This window comes from Sus scrofa, chromosome 6 (genome assembly GCF_054392235.1).
Source record: "Sus scrofa isolate SSC_HxYL_T2T_F1_AM1 chromosome 6, Sscrofa_HxYL_maternal_Yorkshire_Landrace_v2.0, whole genome shotgun sequence".
NCBI classification, from domain to species: domain Eukaryota; kingdom Metazoa; phylum Chordata; class Mammalia; order Artiodactyla; family Suidae; genus Sus; species Sus scrofa.
The window spans coordinates 75,424,021-75,439,936 of record NC_139388.1 but is presented as its reverse complement, the minus strand read 5'-3'; the positions used below and the strand labels follow the sequence as shown (position 1 = coordinate 75,439,936).

The 15,916-nt window shown below is 62.3% G+C and overlaps 1 protein-coding gene across 5 annotated transcripts in view; it reads left to right on the top strand.

Annotated features, from left to right (window-relative positions):
* CASZ1 (castor zinc finger 1) overlaps window positions 1-15,916 on the top strand; it is a 149,448-nt gene that overhangs the window by 116,767 nt on the left and 16,765 nt on the right. For all 5 annotated transcript variants that reach the window (XM_084962742.1, XM_084962741.1, XM_084962740.1 and 2 more), the window contains 5 exons: window positions 7,508-7,996; window positions 10,928-11,762; window positions 13,286-13,354; window positions 14,783-14,873; window positions 15,546-15,710. In XM_084962742.1, the coding sequence (XP_084818868.1) occupies window positions 7,508-7,996; window positions 10,928-11,762; window positions 13,286-13,354; window positions 14,783-14,873; window positions 15,546-15,710 (1,649 nt within the window). The remainder of the gene's footprint in view (window positions 1-7,507; window positions 7,997-10,927; window positions 11,763-13,285; window positions 13,355-14,782; window positions 14,874-15,545; window positions 15,711-15,916) is intronic.

The following is a 15,916-nucleotide window of genomic DNA, read 5'->3' as shown; positions in this document are numbered from 1 at the left end:
AAAAAACCAACAAAGTAAGCAATGTGAATTCCCCCTTTTCCTCCCCTTCGCTCGGGCCCCCTTCTGCGTCCCCCCTTTCCCAGCCCCTCGGTGTGGTCCTCCGGGTCCCGGCCCTGTCCCCTCCTCAGGGTATCCCCCCAACCCCGCGCCCGCCCCCTGGTGGGGGCGGTTCTCCACTTCCCACCGCACCCCCAGCACTGCCCGCCCTGCCCTCCTCCGGGGCTTCCCTGCCTCACCCGCAAATTAACGCAACAGCCAGCCCACCACCAAACACTCGCATGCACACGCACTAATAAAAACACCGCTAAGAATGCCCCACATCACGGAATTAAATATTAAGGCCGGAGGAGGCGGACGTGGAGCGGGGCTGCCGCCACCGTCGCCCAACTTGGAGCTGATGAGTGTGTCTCTCGCAGGCGTGGAATGTCACCCACACATCCCGGAGACTGGAGTGGGGAGTTTTATGATGGTTTTTCATTGATTTGTTTCCCCAGCGCAGCTGCCGACCTCTATTGAGGGACAAACATAATCAGCACTGACGCAAATTAGATGGTTATTCGTTTTGAAAATTGACAGAAAAACAATAAAAAAGATGAAATGCTCCCAAATCAATAGATATAATGAAATTCAAATAATCCGAGAGATGAGGTCTCCATGGCAACTGATAATGTGGAAAAGAAAACAATTTAATAAAGGACAGACACACTTTGAAAACAGATTGGGCCCGGGGAGGGGGCGGGCGGGCGGGCGGAGGGCTGAGCGCGGGCTGGCGAGTGAAGGATCACTGTCCGTCCCAAGGACACCCGCCATAATTAAGCGAGGCTTTCGGCCCCAGAAAGTGCAGATTCAGGTTTTAATACACAAAATTATTTCAGGAGCAGTGAATCGGAAAGTCGTTTGTAATGACCTTCCTGAGAGGCCCGGGCGCAGGGCATGTTGGAGGCTGGGCGGCCGGGCCGGCTGAGTTATGGCATATTTGTGTTTTTATAGTGCGGAGGGGAGGGGGCGGGGGGAGGGGGGGAGAAGGTTAAACAGTATTTACAGCTCAGTTGTTTTCAGAGAGGAAAGAGAGATAGAGTTCATGGGGAGATGCAGCGGGCAGGCGGGCGGGTGAGCCGGGGAGGCCTGTGGGCGAGGTGGCAGAGGAGGTGGGCCTGCGCCGGCCCCCCCCCACCTCCTGCCTGGCCTGGCCTTGGGGACCCACCCAGGAGGCCAGGAGAGGCCGAGGGATGCCCGGGAGGGCCCCCCCTCCCCTGCCCCCGTTCCCAGCGGGGCCTCCTAGGTCTGGGGCCTCTCTGGGGACAGGGTGGGAGCCTGCGTCCCAGCTCTGTGTCCGTCCAGCCCCACCTGCTCAGGGAGAAGGTGACGCATTCCTGAGGCCTGGCGGCTACCTCCCCTGGGCACCTTCCAGGACTCTGCACAGCGGCCGGTCCGTCCTTTGGGTGGCGCTGCCCTTCTCGGGTCCTGTGCCGTGTCTGGAGCGTGCCCAGCCTTGGGCAGGTGGCCGAGGATCTGCCAGTGGTCTGCAGCTGGCCGCCTCCCCGTCCCCTGTAACTAGGGCTTCCCCTCCCTGCCTCAGGCACACAAAGGGGGAAAGCTCGGTCCTGCGGGGGTTGGCACGGGTGGGGGGGTGGCGCAGAAGGGGAGGGGGCTGGGGGGAGCTCTGCAGCCCTTCGGAGCCGCTCACCTGGGCAGCGCAGCTCAGGCACTGAGAGCCCGGCCTTGGGGGCCCCCCAGAGGCTCCCCTCCCTCAGACCGTGTCCCCTTTGAGCTGCAGGAGCCGTGTCTATGCGTTATTACCATGGCTGCGCGCAGCCCTGCCAGGTTCCGGGCCACTCTGCGTGTGCACGTGTGAATATGACTGTACCAATACAGAGATGCCCAAGTGTGTGTGTGTGTGTGTGTGTGTGTGTGTGCCCACACGCTCTGTGTGTGCGCCGTGTGTGTGTCTGTGTGTGTTTTAAATCTCCCCTGGGTGGTAACTCTTTTTTTTCTCCCCTTCCTGTTTGGCTGTGACCTGGGGGAGATTGATAGCCAGCCTGCGCCGTGGATGCTAACAGTTCCCCTGATTTATAGAGTTACTTACGCTAAGTGAGGCCACTTAGACACATCTGGATAGTAAACCTTTTAACTGGACTAAAAAATCATAATAAATAAATAAACAAAGGGGGGCAAGTAGAGCCTAGTGGCCGGGCCCCCCCCACTTCCCAACTTGGGGCTGTTGGGGCTCAGGGGACCTGGCTGAGAGCCCTGGGGAGCAGTGGCCTCTCCTCCCACCCGCCAAAGCTCGGAGGCCCTTCTCTTCCTCTTCCGAGCAAGAGGTGGGATTGGGCCCCAGCGGGAGGGACATCCTCCAGGGGACAGGTCTTGGCTGGAGATGGGCTGTGGGGTGGGGGGAGGGAGGAGGGATGGGGGAGGCCTGAGGGAGCTCATGGGGAAGCAGGGCCAGGAGCAGGTGTCTCTGGGGACCTTCCCCTGCTTCCCAGACTCGCCACTCCTGTGGCACCGAGACTTTTCACCACAGTGAGCGCACATGCAGTGACTTGAACGTCTGCCCGGTGGTCTGAGTTGAACAGTCCATGATGGCAGGAACCAGGACAGTCCACTTGCTCGTGTCACATCCTCAGAATTCAGCCCAGGGCCTGGCCTGTGGAAGCATCTCTGAGTGTTTGTTGAATGAATGTAGGCACAGCGCTCCGGCACTGGGGCTTATGGCCTGTCAAGTTCAAGTTCTTGGGGGGCAGGGGAAGGGGAGGCTCAGACACTGCTGCCACCGTCCTAGCTGGGAGGCTATGGGGGGCCAGTGCGGGGTCTCAGACGGTGAGACCTCCAAGCCCATTGGGGATCTGGCTCTGGCTCGGACTCAGGGTGACCGTGACAGTGACCGCCTCGCCAGGCTCTGCTCTGTCGTCTGGAAAAAGGGACAGGATGGTGGCCATGTGGGGATACTGGGGCATCACTGACGTGATGCTCTGAGTTGCTCAGCACTGTCCCCAGCACAGGGGAGGCGTGCAGAGGGTGCCAGCTGCCGTATTGCCCTCGGCAGCGTGGGCCAGGGCAGCCACCAGCGTGGCCCAGGGGTGCCCACGGCCTCCGAGCCGCCTGGCAGCAGGCGGGTGGGCCCTGGACCACCACCCCCGCCCGAGGGGACGGGTGCCTGGCCCCTGCCTCACCAGTTCTTGATATACAGCGGGCATTAGGCCGCCCAAAGGGGACACTGCATCCTTAGGAAGAAATATGTCCTCATTTTTCTTAAACACCGTTTCCACTGAGTGAAATGTTTAGAAGGGACGCGCGGGGAGAACTTTATTTCCTACCAGGGAGTTCGGAGCCACCAGGCAGAGCCCATAAAGCACCCGGAGCCTGGTAGCTGACAGGCCGCCCGGCTCCGAAACGCATTACTCACCGGTGGGGGGGGGGGGCTGCCAGGCCTGCCCAGCCCTCGGGGACTAACCCCCACCCCCAAGACAGGACAGGCGACTCCAGGACCTGGCCATGGGTGGCAGGCACTGGAGCCTCCGGTCCCCCTGAGCCCGGGCTGCCCAAGGCAGGGGAGGGCCTGGCCCTAACTGGGCGAGGGGGTGGAGCTGTCCCTGACACTCCCTTTGTCCCCAGGGGTCAGGGATGAGGGGCCCAGGTGCAGCTGCAGGAGCCCCCGTGCTCCCCCGGAGCTGGCAGGAGCCTGGCCTTCCCCAGCCTTTGGAGGGAGTGATGAGATTCCTGCCATAACGGGCGCTTCTCCCGAGGCCCTCCCTTCATTCGATTTCTGAAGCTGGCTGATTTGCATATTTATAAATATCAGTAAATTATTTATTGTAGCAATCTGCTGCACCATTTTACCCATCACAGTTAACACTTTAGGGGGCTCCGTGTTATGGGAACCAGGAGTGGGGGGTGAGGAGGAGGTGGGCCCTGCCAGCAGGGCCGGGGTCCTCGAGCCCACCCGGAGCCTTCCTGGCGACGCTGCGCCTTGCTGAGCCCCGGCCTTCATGAGTTGGGCTCTGGAGTGTCTTCGCAGCTCCAGGATCAGTTTTCTCCTCTGTCAAATGGGATGATGCCAGTACCTGCCTCACGGGATCCTCATGGGGCATGGGGACCTGGCGCCCAACAGGTGCAGGGACAGTCCAGTCCCTCCCTTTCTCCTGAGCAGGACCCGCTCTGCTGGGGGTTTGTTGGGTTTGCAGCCGGGGGAGGGGAGGCTCAGACCCTGGCAGGCGGCGAGGGGCCCCGGTGCCCCTGGCCTCTCCTGTCCTGGCGCCTCTTCTGGGTCAGGTGTGGCTTCCCGGTCTAGGGGTCTCATGCCCAGCTATGGCATCACACGTGCTTGTTTGTCCCCTCCTGGTCCCACCTGCCTTTTCCCAGGTCCTTGCAGGTCAGGCCCTTGCTTGGCGCAGACAAGCACCGTCTGACCTTACAATCCCGCAGCCCCTTCATGGGGAGAAAGCTTGCCCAGGGCCCAGGTCCCAGAGCTCACAGGGGCAGAGCCAGGCCATGAACTCACAACCGTCTGACCCCAGAGGCCAGCCCGTACTGGGGTGCTGGGTCACCTCCCAGGGCTCGTTCCAGCCTGTCTACCGGGGCCAGAGGCTGGAGACGGGGGAGCCCCTGGGATACCCACCTGCTCCTCTCCCCAGACCTGCAGGGGCCACCACAGCTGTGTCCCCCCCTCCCCGGGTAAGCAGTATGGGAGTCCCCTTCCCACCCTGCGGCCCAAGCCTGCCTCCTGGGCAGTATTGTTCCCAGAGGAAGTGTCCAGTGTAAATAGAGCAGCGGGCAGCCTGGTGGCGGGAAGGAGATGAAAGGGGCAGTGACAGGGCCGGGGACGGATGGCTTCCTCCCATTGAGGCCTGGCCGCGGCGTTTATATTTTAGGGAGGAAAGTCAAGAGAATGTTTACGTGGACAGGAGCCTGAGGTCAGACCACGAGGGGGCTCGTCTGCAGGCCCCAGGGCCCTGATGGAGGGGGTAGGCCGGAAGGCGGGCGGGTGGGCAACTTGAACCTCAGCTCCTCCACAGCCCCCTCCTCACAGCCCCAGGCGCACCCGCGTTTGCACTTAGGAGTAAGGCGTGCCTTTGCCTCGTCCCCTGCACCCCAGGCCCACACGCCTTCTCCACCTCCACCCCTGGGAGCGGCAGGAGAGTCAGAGGGAGGGCAACATCTGGAAGGCAGGTGGGCTGGGGCAGAGCAGCAGCTGGAGGGCAGGTGTAGGGGGTGTGGGCGGAGCAAAGGGGCCTGCGGGTGGGGGGTGGGCACTGGGTGCACAGCTGCACCGCAGCTGGTGGGGGCCCGTGAGGGACTGAGCCAGGCACGCAGCCGAGATCAGGAGAGGGTGGGCTGAGCCGGGTGGACCCAAGTGCCAGGAGGCTCCAGGATGGGTGGGGGCCCGGGGAGGGGGTGTCACCAGCAGCAAGTGCAGCCCTGGGAGCTTCTGCTTCCCTCTTCCTTGGGATAAATATTTATAGATTCATTTGCCGTCTGCCATACACACTTGGCTGCTTACCTCCCGGTAAAAATAGAGCAGGCTCCCCCACTCCCAGCTTTCCCTTCTCCACCAGGGCAGGGGACGAGGGTGCCAGGTGAGGCCTGCTCCCTAGGCCTGCTGGAGGAAACCTGGGGTCGCATCGCCTGGCGAGGGGCCCCATCCTGAGCTGTGAGAAGGAACCCGGGACGAGGCTTGGGGACTTGAGTGTGGGCAGCACAGACCTGGGACGTGGACAAACGTGGGTAGAGTGGGCACCAGGCTAGGGTGACGGTGAGGCTGGGCAGAGCCAGCGCCACAGCGCCACAGGACTAGGAGGACAGAAGTGAACCAAGCAGATCCTCCTTGGGGCTGGGCTGGGCTCACTGGGCTCCCCTGGACCAAGCAAGGCCGTCCGCCCCGGCAGCTTCAAGGCAAGGATCTGGGGCCACTGGCCATTGTTGGTATCAAGGGCCAGCCGTCTGTGTGTACAAGTCAGGTCTGCTTAAGTCTGCGGTCCTGGCATAGGTGTGGCCCCGGCTCTCTGAAGAAGCCTCTCTGTGGCTTCCAGGCGTGTGGGTTTTTAGGGTCTCCATCCATTATAGTGAAGCCTCTTCTGACCATGGACTTGGGAGCAGAGCCCCTGCCCTCACTTAAACTTTTGACCTGTGTGGGGACCCGGCCATGCCCACCCCACTGCTGAGGGATGCCCGAGGGAGCCCTGTCCCCGAGAGGCTTCAATGAGGCTCCCCATCCACAGAGGGAGTGTGAGCCAAGACTGCGCCTGCCGTGGCCACCGCCCTGCTCCTGGCGCCACCGCAGGATCTGGCTCACAGTAAGAGTTCACTAAATGGATGGGAAGACAGACGGATGGATGGACAGATAGACAGATAAACAGGTGCAGGTGTCCGCTTCTGTTGGCCTTTGTGGCAGGTCCCAGGCTGTGTGGTGGGTGGTCTTTCCAGGTGCCAACAGGACCCTGGGCGGCCCGCTCAGCAGCCACGAGGGGAGCTGTTTGCATGTTCAGGGACGAAGCTCCGTGACTGCAGCTTCTGGGCTTTCCATTGGGAGTTTAAGGAATCCCAGCCTGTTGAGCTGCAACTTCTCGGGGGCTGGAGCGTGGGCGTCCTGGACCAGCCAGGCCTCCCGGGCCTGCAGGAGCTGGCCGAGGCGAAGAGGGCAGAGGGAGGTCCACGGCGGAGATGCGTGGCCCCCGGAGGGCCGTGAGGAGCTTGGCCCTGGGACAGCCCTGTGTGAGGCCTGGGGAGAAGGGGAGCCCATAGCAAATGGCCAGAGGAGCCCAAAGAGGGTCGAAGGGGCCAGAAGGCCCCTCACGAGGGCAAACAGAGGCCTTCGGTGGGGGTGCAGCAGATTCCAGGGCTTTCTGAAGATCAGAGGTTAGAGTTGGGCGGGGCCCAGGGACCAGGCTGGGTAGAGAGGTTGCTGGGGGTGAGATGCCCAGGTGGGGAAGGGTGCCAGCCGGGTGCTGCTGAGACAGGAGGCAAGAGGTCAGCGTGGCTGCTACCTGGCCCGCGGCTCTGTCTCCCCGCTCCGGCAGGCCACGGGGTGGGGCAGCAGTTCTCAAGTGGAGTCAGACTGCTGTCACTTGCCAGCTTTGTCCCACAGCTCATTAGCCCACGTGCCCCTGCGTCCTCATGCATCAAAGGGCACGTGGCCTCTTGTCTGGGACATGGCTGGCCTGCTCTCAGGGGAGGTCTCCAGGGCCGACAGACACAGGAGATGCTTCCAGGAGCCAGGTGCTCGGAAGAAGGCCTCTCGTGTTTGAAGAGGCATTCGTTCATTCATTTGTTGGTTCACTTACAAAATGTTTCCAGAACCACCTAGAACGCGCCAGGCTCTGGGGATGCAGCTCAGGGTTCAGTGAGGGGACAAACGCGTGCCTGGCCGTCTTGGCACAGTGCGATGGACCCGAGATTGGGGAGAGCTCTGGTTTGGGGGACCCAGGGGCAGGGCCTCCTCCCCGACTGTTGAGGTGGTTGGCCGTGCCAGCCCGTGGGCGCTGCTGACCTCTGTCCTTTGTCCCTGCAGCTGAAGGCACCCGGTGCTCCGACCCGCCTGCAGGCAAGCCCGCGATGGCGGCCAAACGCAAAGGCGGCCTGAAGCTCAACGCCATCTGCGCCAAGCTGAGCCGCCAGGTGGTGGTGGAGAAGGGGGCCGAGGCCGGCTCCCGCGCCGAGGGCAGCCCGCTGCGGCCCCGGGACAAAGAGCGAAGTGGCCCCGAGGCGGGGGTGGCGCGCGCCCCCCGCAGCGAAGAAGACAAGAGGCGGGCGGTGATCGAGAAGTGGGTCAACGGGGAGTACAGCGAGGAGCCAGTGCCCGTGCCCATGCTGGGGCGGATCGCCCGGGAGGGCCTGGAGCTGCCCCCCGAGGGCGTCTACATGGTGCAGCCCCAGGGCTGCAGCGACGAGGAAGACCATGGTGAAGAGCCCGCCAAGGACGGCACCGTCGTGGAGGAGAAGGACTCGGACGGGGCAGCCTCCAAGGATGACAGTGGCCCCACTGCCAAGCAGGCTTCAGGTGGGTGTCTGAAGACCCACGAGGAGGGAGGCCTGGCAGGGAAGGAGTGGGGTGTGCACAGAGCATGCCTGCTTCCCTCACTCGTGCTGCAAATAGTGTGACTCCTCATTCTGACTCCGGGAGGACTCCTGCGGAGGGCTCGCCTGGAGCCAAGGTCATGACTGGAATGGGGGAGATGCGTTGGGCCGGGGCTGGGGGGCGGCGGCGGAGTGAGACGGGACGGACCTGAGAAGGTAGCTTCCCAGGTGTGTGAGCAGGGCTGGGACGGACTGCCAAACACACAGTGGGTCTTCAGGAAGCAGTGGATGGAGGATGGACGGGTGGACAGGTGGACGGATGGATGGATGGATAGGCAGACGGCCTGTAGGTAGATGCCCGTTCATGTGCACCTGCAGAGGGAAGGGGCCACGGGGTGGGGGGGACGCGGTACCCGGAAGTGCATGTGGGCGTGATGCCCCGCCAGCCTATCCCGCTGTGCGCACCTGCCCTGGACACAGTCGCCTGGCCGATTTCTTTCCCAGGAGATGGCTAAGGCCTGGCTTTTCTGGTGTGTCGGTTTGTCCTTAGACACCGCGGCACCCTGAGATTCTTCTGCTCTGAGGAGGGAGGGCCTAGGGTCCAGGGTGGAAGGGGGGTCACCACTAGGACTGGAACTCTGAGTCTGGGGTCTTTTCTTAGCTCCCTAGCCTCCTTCCCAGCCTGTGCCTGGCGGCCTGAGCCTCCCCTGCCCGCTCCCCTAGCCCCTTCCCCTGCAGCGAGGGGCACATCTCCTCCCTGCACGGGGAGCCCTGCGCAGCCACATAATTATGCATATAAGATATAAACAGAGCTGTTTAATTATCCTTCGCCACATCAGTGACAGAGTAATTAACAAACATTGCAAGATCAATGAGGAAAAGTGTGACCTTCAGTTTCCTCTGATAGGAAAAGCCCTTGCCGTTCCCAGACGCAAGGTGATTGCGTGGGGCCCGAGGAGACGGGAGGGACGGGGATAAGGGCCGCTGTCCCCTCAGTGCCCCCGCCCCTCCTGAGGGGTCGGGTGGGGGGGGGGAAGGTCTGCGGAGGCAGGGCTGGAACTGCCAGTAGCTCATGGCTCCAGGCCTCGCCCCCTCGGATTTGAGGCCCATGGGACAGCAGGGTGACACTGGAGCACCTGAGAAGCCCCGGGCACAGGAGGGAGCCAGCGGAGCCCTCGCTGCCCACCGTGGGCTCGGGAAGGCAGGCCTCCGGGCTGCCCCCGGGACCCCCGCCTGGCCCCCTCCCTGCTCTAAGCCGCCTGCCCTTCAAAGCCTTCTGTTTCTCTGCCATATATAGCGAGGGCTCAGCTGCCTTCAGCTATTTTTAGCCCCTTTCCCTGGTCCCCGAGCCACTGAATCTAGCAGCCGGAGCCCACTCCTCCCAGGCTGGGTCCCCAATCCCAAGTAGCTTGAGGTCAGGTCGGCGGCCCCCTGACCACCTCGCCCAGAGAAACAGCTGTCTGTCGGGTTCTTGAGTCACTCTGCCCACCTTGGGTGCCAGGGGCTGTCCATGGCCATCCTCCCCTCACCTGACGGCCGTCCCAGTCCCCACAGGACCCCTCCCTGCACCTCCTTCTGGGAGCTGCTAGGTGTTCTCCTGTGCTGGAGCCCAGCCCTGCTCTCAGACCACCTCCAGGCGGGGGTGGGGGCGGGGGACGGGAGGAGACCCCTCCTCTGCTGCCCTGCTGGGTCGTGGCCCTTCTGCCCCTGCTGCTGCCCTGCCTTCTCCTGGCCAGGCCTGGGGTCCTGCTGCCCTGCGTGCAGGCTCAGACATGGGTGGGGCTCAGGTGGGTCTCAGCCCCTGTGTGTACTCACTGCTGAGCACAGAGCAGGGGTCTGTGCAGGAAGGCGTGTGCTTGCTGGGAATTGCAGGCTTCCTGTGGCAGAAGGTTCTGGGGGGAAGGGGGTTGTTTCCAGGGAACAGCCAGGGCAGAAGGGGGTGTTGCAGCCCCCGCCATCCTGAGACTCATCTTGGGGAGCCAGGTGTGGAGTTTAGGGTGATTTGCGTGCAAGGGTGTGTGTCTGTGGAGCTGGGAAGGTCGCTAGGGATGCGAGCTTGAGCGCATGCAGGGGATTCTGGGTGTGGACACGGTGGGGCCGTAGATGGGCTACACTCAGCCGATGCCTCTCTGGCCCTGACCGTCCTTGGGGTGGCCCATCCTTGTGCGGGAACAAGAGGGACCAGAGGATGACAGCAGGAGAGGTTTGAAGGATTCTCCACGTTCTAAGTCTCAGCCGGGGTGGGATGGGGCCGGAGTGGGGGTTCACCCCTAGTGAATGCGGCAGGGCCTCTGCCCCGGGGACCATCAGCAGTGTGGGGTGCCAGGAGGGACCAAGAATTCCTGGGGAGGCTTGGGGCAGCCCTTCCTCCTTCCAGGGATCAGGGGCCTCTGTGTCCATTTATGGGGGGGCAGACTCAGCCAGCCCCACCCCGACCCCATCCCCAGGGGTTCCCTCAGCCCCTGGGGTCCCTCCTGACTGCCCAGCCACCGGCCCCGAGCCCTACCTGTCCCCAGCCCCCATTCTCACCCCCGCCCCGAGAGGCAGGTTGGGATCTGGCCTTACTTCCAGTAAAATGACTTCTCTTTCATATTAGGCCAAGGCGAGAGAGCGGAGACATTTATGAAACTTTGTTTAATGTACTGAAAAGCCATCGGCCAGAACATTTAGGAAATTGATTTTCCTGGCATTGATGAACTCGTTTTATTTTACCCCAGTATTAATTACTTTTTTTTTAAACAAATTAATTTAAGAGTCGTAAAACCTAACAAGTGAGCCAAATGTCCATAGATCATGTCCCGCTCTGCCCCCTCCCCGGGCCAGCCCCCTCCCTCCGTGGGGGGTGGGCGTTGCCCTATCCCTAGGCCACCCTGCTCCCTCCCAGAGGTGACGGCCCCTCTCCTCCCTGCCCTAGGAGAGGCCTCCTCGCTGCGGGACTACGCGGCCTCCACCATGACCGAGTTCCTGGGCATGTTTGGCTACGACGACCAGAACACGAGGGATGAGCTGGCCAGGAAGATCAGCTTCGAGAAGCTGCACGCGGGCTCCGCCCCCGAGGCCGCCACCTCCTCCGTGCTGCCTGCCTCCGAGGACGCCCTCAGCAAGCGGGCGCGCTTCTCCAAGTACGAGGAGTACATTCGCAAGCTCAAGGCCGGCGAGCAGCTGTCCTGGCCGGCCCACGGTGCCGTGGCTGAGGCCCGGGCCGGCAAGGAGGGGGTGGGCCCGCTGCCGGGCCTGCGGCTGCCCAGCAGCACCACGCACCTGGAGACCAAGGCCACCATCCTGCCCCTGCCCTCCCACAGCAGTGTCCCCATGCAGGGCCTGGTGGCCCGAGCCTCCAAGTACGACTTCTTCATCCAGAAGCTGAAGACTGGCGAGACCCTGCGGCCCCAGAACGGGAGTGCCTACAAGAAGCCGTCCAAGTATGACCTGGAGAACGTCAAGTACCTGCACCTCTTCAAACCCGGGGAGGGCAGCCCCGACATGGGCGGGGCCATCGCCTTCAAGACGGGCAAGGTGGGCCGGCCCTCCAAGTACGACGTCCGGGCCATTCAGAAGCCCGGCCCCGCCAAGGGTCTGCCCACCCCCAGCCTGGCTCCTGCACCCCTTGCCAGCGTGCCCACCGCTCCCAGCGCCCCCGGACCGGGTCCCGAGCCGCCTGCCTCCCTGCCTTTCAACAGTCCTGAGTACCTGAAGTCAACCTTCTCCAAAACAGACTCCATCACCACGGGAACCGTCTCCACCGTCAAGTAAGGCACCCCCCACCCCCACCCCCCCGCCACTGCCAGCCGAGCCCGGGGCTGGAGTGGCCAGAGGCCCCCTTCCTGCCTCTGAAGCTCAAGCCTGGGGCACACTCACACCTTACACACATCCACTGCGCACCCAGATTCTCACACACATGCTTACACACATCCACTGCGCACCCAGATTCTCACACACATGCTTACACACACACACACACACACTCACTCCCCTCTGCCAACATAACCGCTTACCCAGGTCACAACACCGCATGCTGCACATCTTTGGCACACACGACGGCCTCCCACTGGGCACAGGCGCACCTTGTTTTCTTGCACTTCGCAAGATACCGCTTATTTTTATAAATTAAAGGTTTGTGGCCACCCTGCAACTGTCAGGTGACGGTTAGCATTTTTTAGCAATCAAGTTGTTGTTTTTTCTTAGCTACACCCACAACATTCGGAAGTTCCCTGGCCAGAGACTGAACCCGAGCCACAGCAGTGACAATGCCAGGTCCTTAACCCCCTGAGCCACCAGGGAACTCCAGCAATAAAGTGGTTTTGAATTAAGGCATGTGAATCACTTTCTCAGACCTCTTGCCCACTTGGTAGACTGCAGTGTGGTGTACACACCACTTTTCTATGCTCTGGGAAACCCAAAGCACGTGCAATTCGCTTTATTATGATCTTCCCTTTATCGTGGTGGTCTGGAACCTGTACCTCTGTGCCCAGGCTCACCTGTTGACACACCAACCATGGGGAACTGTACCCCAGCGCACACAACAGCCTGTCTCTGTCCCACCACAGAGGCCAGCTGCAGGCTTAGGGTTGGCTGGGAAAGCCGCACTCTGGGTTGGGGGCTCTGGGGTCCGAGCTGGTGGCCATGGCTTCGGGGTTCAGAGCCTGGGCCATGAGAAGGGCCTCAAGAGAAGGGAGGAGGCTGGGGAGGGGTGGGCACACCCGGTGTGGAGCCCTGGGCAGTGGTAAAGTGATAGATGGATCCATGTGGGGGCTGAGTGAGACCCTTCCCCCACAGTTCTCCCTCCTGAGGGCAGGACCAGAAACCGGGAGCGGAGTTGGGGGGCTGCCCGTGCAGGGGGGAGGCTTCCCCCACCCCCCAGCCATGGTTGCTTTGCACTGCTTTTCCCCTTCCCCCTGGGGTCTCCCCAGTGCTACCTGGTTCCCTCTCCCAGCAGCATCCCTACTCCCTGTGCGCAAGGGGGGGTGCCAAGCCCCAGCTTCCCAGGCTTCCTGTGCCCGACGACGTGGGGCCCTCTGGCCCTGCCCCCTTATGATGCCCTGCCCTTGCCACAGGTGGGCTCATTGAGGCTGTGCCAGTCTTCTGCTGGAAGACTTTTCCAGTCCTACCCTAAGTGCCCAGAGCACTCCCAGACTCCCCCAAGGTCCTGCCCTCCCTCCCATCTCAGAGAGGAGGACCAGGGCCCCAGGGCAGGGAGCTTGCCCCCAGACCCTCCTGGGGCTTGAGGCCACCCCGTCCGCTAATCGGCTGTGCCCTGTGTGTCTCTCGCCAGGAACGGATTGCCCACAGATAAACCAGCTGTCACCGAAGATGTAAACATTTACCAGAAATATATTGCCAGGTAGGCCCTGGGGAGGAGACCGCCATGGAGAGAAGGTGGGTGGGGGTGAGAACGCCTGGGCACTGGGGGCCCCTGCGTCCATCTGATCACTAGTACCTGGGTGCCAGCTGCCTCCCACCCCCCGCACTCCTGCTCCCAAATTCCCCCAAGGGCCTGCTCTCCGTCCCAGCTCAGAGGCCCCCCCACCCCTTGATGGGGTCCAGGCCACATGCCCTTAAGCAGCTGTGCCCCAGGCAGGGCTGGGGTACCCAAAAGGGCCCGATGGCATGGCCTGGCCACAAGTGGGGTACGAGCCACCATGGAACCATCAGGGCTGCAGAGGGGTGTGGGCAGCTGTCCTCTCTGCTCTGGCCTCAGTGTGCTCCCCTGGGCGAGGCCTTGACCTCCAGACCTGTCCCTTTCCAGCTTATGGCAGTGGGATTGGCAGATGAAGAGCCTTCGCTCATCAGACTCCCCAGGTCCCGCGACCAGTGCCTGGTGGGGCAGCGCATGGCAGGGCCGTGCCCCGTCCCTCTCTGTGTCCGCCTCCCCGGCCCTCCCCATCTTCTCAGCTTTGCTTTGCTCTCTTCATTATTATTATTATCATTATTATTAGTGCCTCAGCAGATGGCCCTTTTGGCAGCTTCCGCTTACATGTGTATTTGCCAGGGGTTCTGCCCTTGCAAGGGGGGTTTCCCTCAGGCTCCCGCCACCACCCACTGCCTCGTCCACCGTTGTCACCCCGTGGTCTCCCCAGGTGGCCATCATCTGGGCTGTGAGGACCGCACCCCAGCAGCACAGGGTGTTCTGGGCAGCAGGCAGTGGCCAGGCAGCTTGGGGCTCCTGGCTGTGGAGTTGGCTTCCCTGCCACAGGAAGCCAGACAGATGCTGTGCTTTAAAAATGCATAACTCTGGACTGTTTCAAGAGTCAGGAAAGCCCAGGACGGAGGGAGCCCTTTAACACATCTCAGCCGCAGAGCCCTGGGCTGGCCCAACTGGGTCCCCGGCACCTGGCCCAGCACGGGGTCACAGGTGGGCAGGCAGCACCTGCAGAAAAGGCACCTGGGCCACCGCAGGGGCTCCTGCCTTCGCCGTCTCCTCCTGTCCCATCCCAGGTCTCATCCCCTGACTCTGCCCTGATTTCGAGGGTGGCCCAGCTTCCTCCTCCCCACCTGGTAGTGGGCTCTGTGCACCACTGGCACGTTCTCCCAGGGCAGATAAGGCTGGGTCTGCAGCTCAGTGGGTCTAGGATTCCCTCACCTTTTCAGCCTCTACCGCTTCACCCCAGCAGACTCCCTCTGCCCCCCAGCACCTCTACCCACAGCCCGGAGCCCCCTGAACCCCAGCAGCACTTTTCTGGAGCATGAGCACAGACCTTCTCAGCTGCTCAGGCTGAGGACCCCGGAGCTGGCCTCCAGAGAGCCTGAGCCCACTCCCTCTTCTCCGCAGGTTCTCAGGCAGCCAGCACTGCGGCCACATCCACTGCGCCTACCAGTACCGCGAGCACTACCACTGCCTCGACCCCGAGTGCAACTACCAGGTACGTCCCACGGGTGCTGGCCCTGTACCTGGAGCCTCTGGGAAACAGGGCGGTATTGCTCGCTTCCTATTCAGGCCACTCGAACTTAACATGGGTCGCCGAAGAGCCCAGAAAAGCTATCAGCCCGTCCACGTTCCCAGGCACCTGATAGCATCTAGACCATCTGTGTCCTGGGAATGACGACCTGAGCTCCCATCCACTGAGTCCGCCGGGCACGGGGGCTGTGCCACGCGGCCTGGGTTCCTCGTGATTCTCCCCAGCGCCCCATGTTATAGATGACAATGTTGGGGTTCAGCCAGATTGTCCCCTGCATTCAAAGCCATCCTCTGGCAAGTGCAGAGCTGGCGAGTGAGAGGAAAGTGCCAGTTGTCTGCACAGCCCCCACGCTCTGTCCCTCCAGGGAGCCCAGCCTGGCAGAGCTCCGTGGGTGGCACTAGATGAAGTGAGTTGTCCCCTGTCCCAGCCCCTACCTGAAAGGCCTGGCCCAGTTCATCCTTTCTGCTCCTGGGCGGGACTCTAAGGAGACCGGGGGAGGTCAGGGAAGAGTCTGTGCTTCTGGAACCCTTGGCATTGTTCCCTCCAAAGTCTGGTGTGCTGGCCCCGGGGCAGCCTGGCGGCCGTGACCCCAAGCAGGGTTAGCTATAAGGAGACCGCCTGGCCCTCTCCCGGCAGAGGTTCACGAGCAAGCAGGATGTGATCCGTCATTACAACATGCACAAGAAGCGCGACAACTCCCTGCAGCACGGCTTCATGCGCTTCAGCCCGCTGGACGACTGCAGCGTCTACTACCACGGCTGCCACCTCAACGGGAAGAGCACCCACTACCACTGCATGCAGGTGCCCCAGCCCCACAAGGCCCCTCCCCCGTCTCCGGGCCAGCGGAGCGAGTCCCAGGGGCTCAGGCTTGGGCAGGGTCGGGTGGGCCAGGGTGGGGCCTTCCCCATGGCCATACTTGGTGCGGGTGGAATTCAGCGGGCTGTTTATACAGACGGACGTTTTTCAGGCTTTAACACCAAGAGTAGCATTGCAGATGGTTCCTGAGG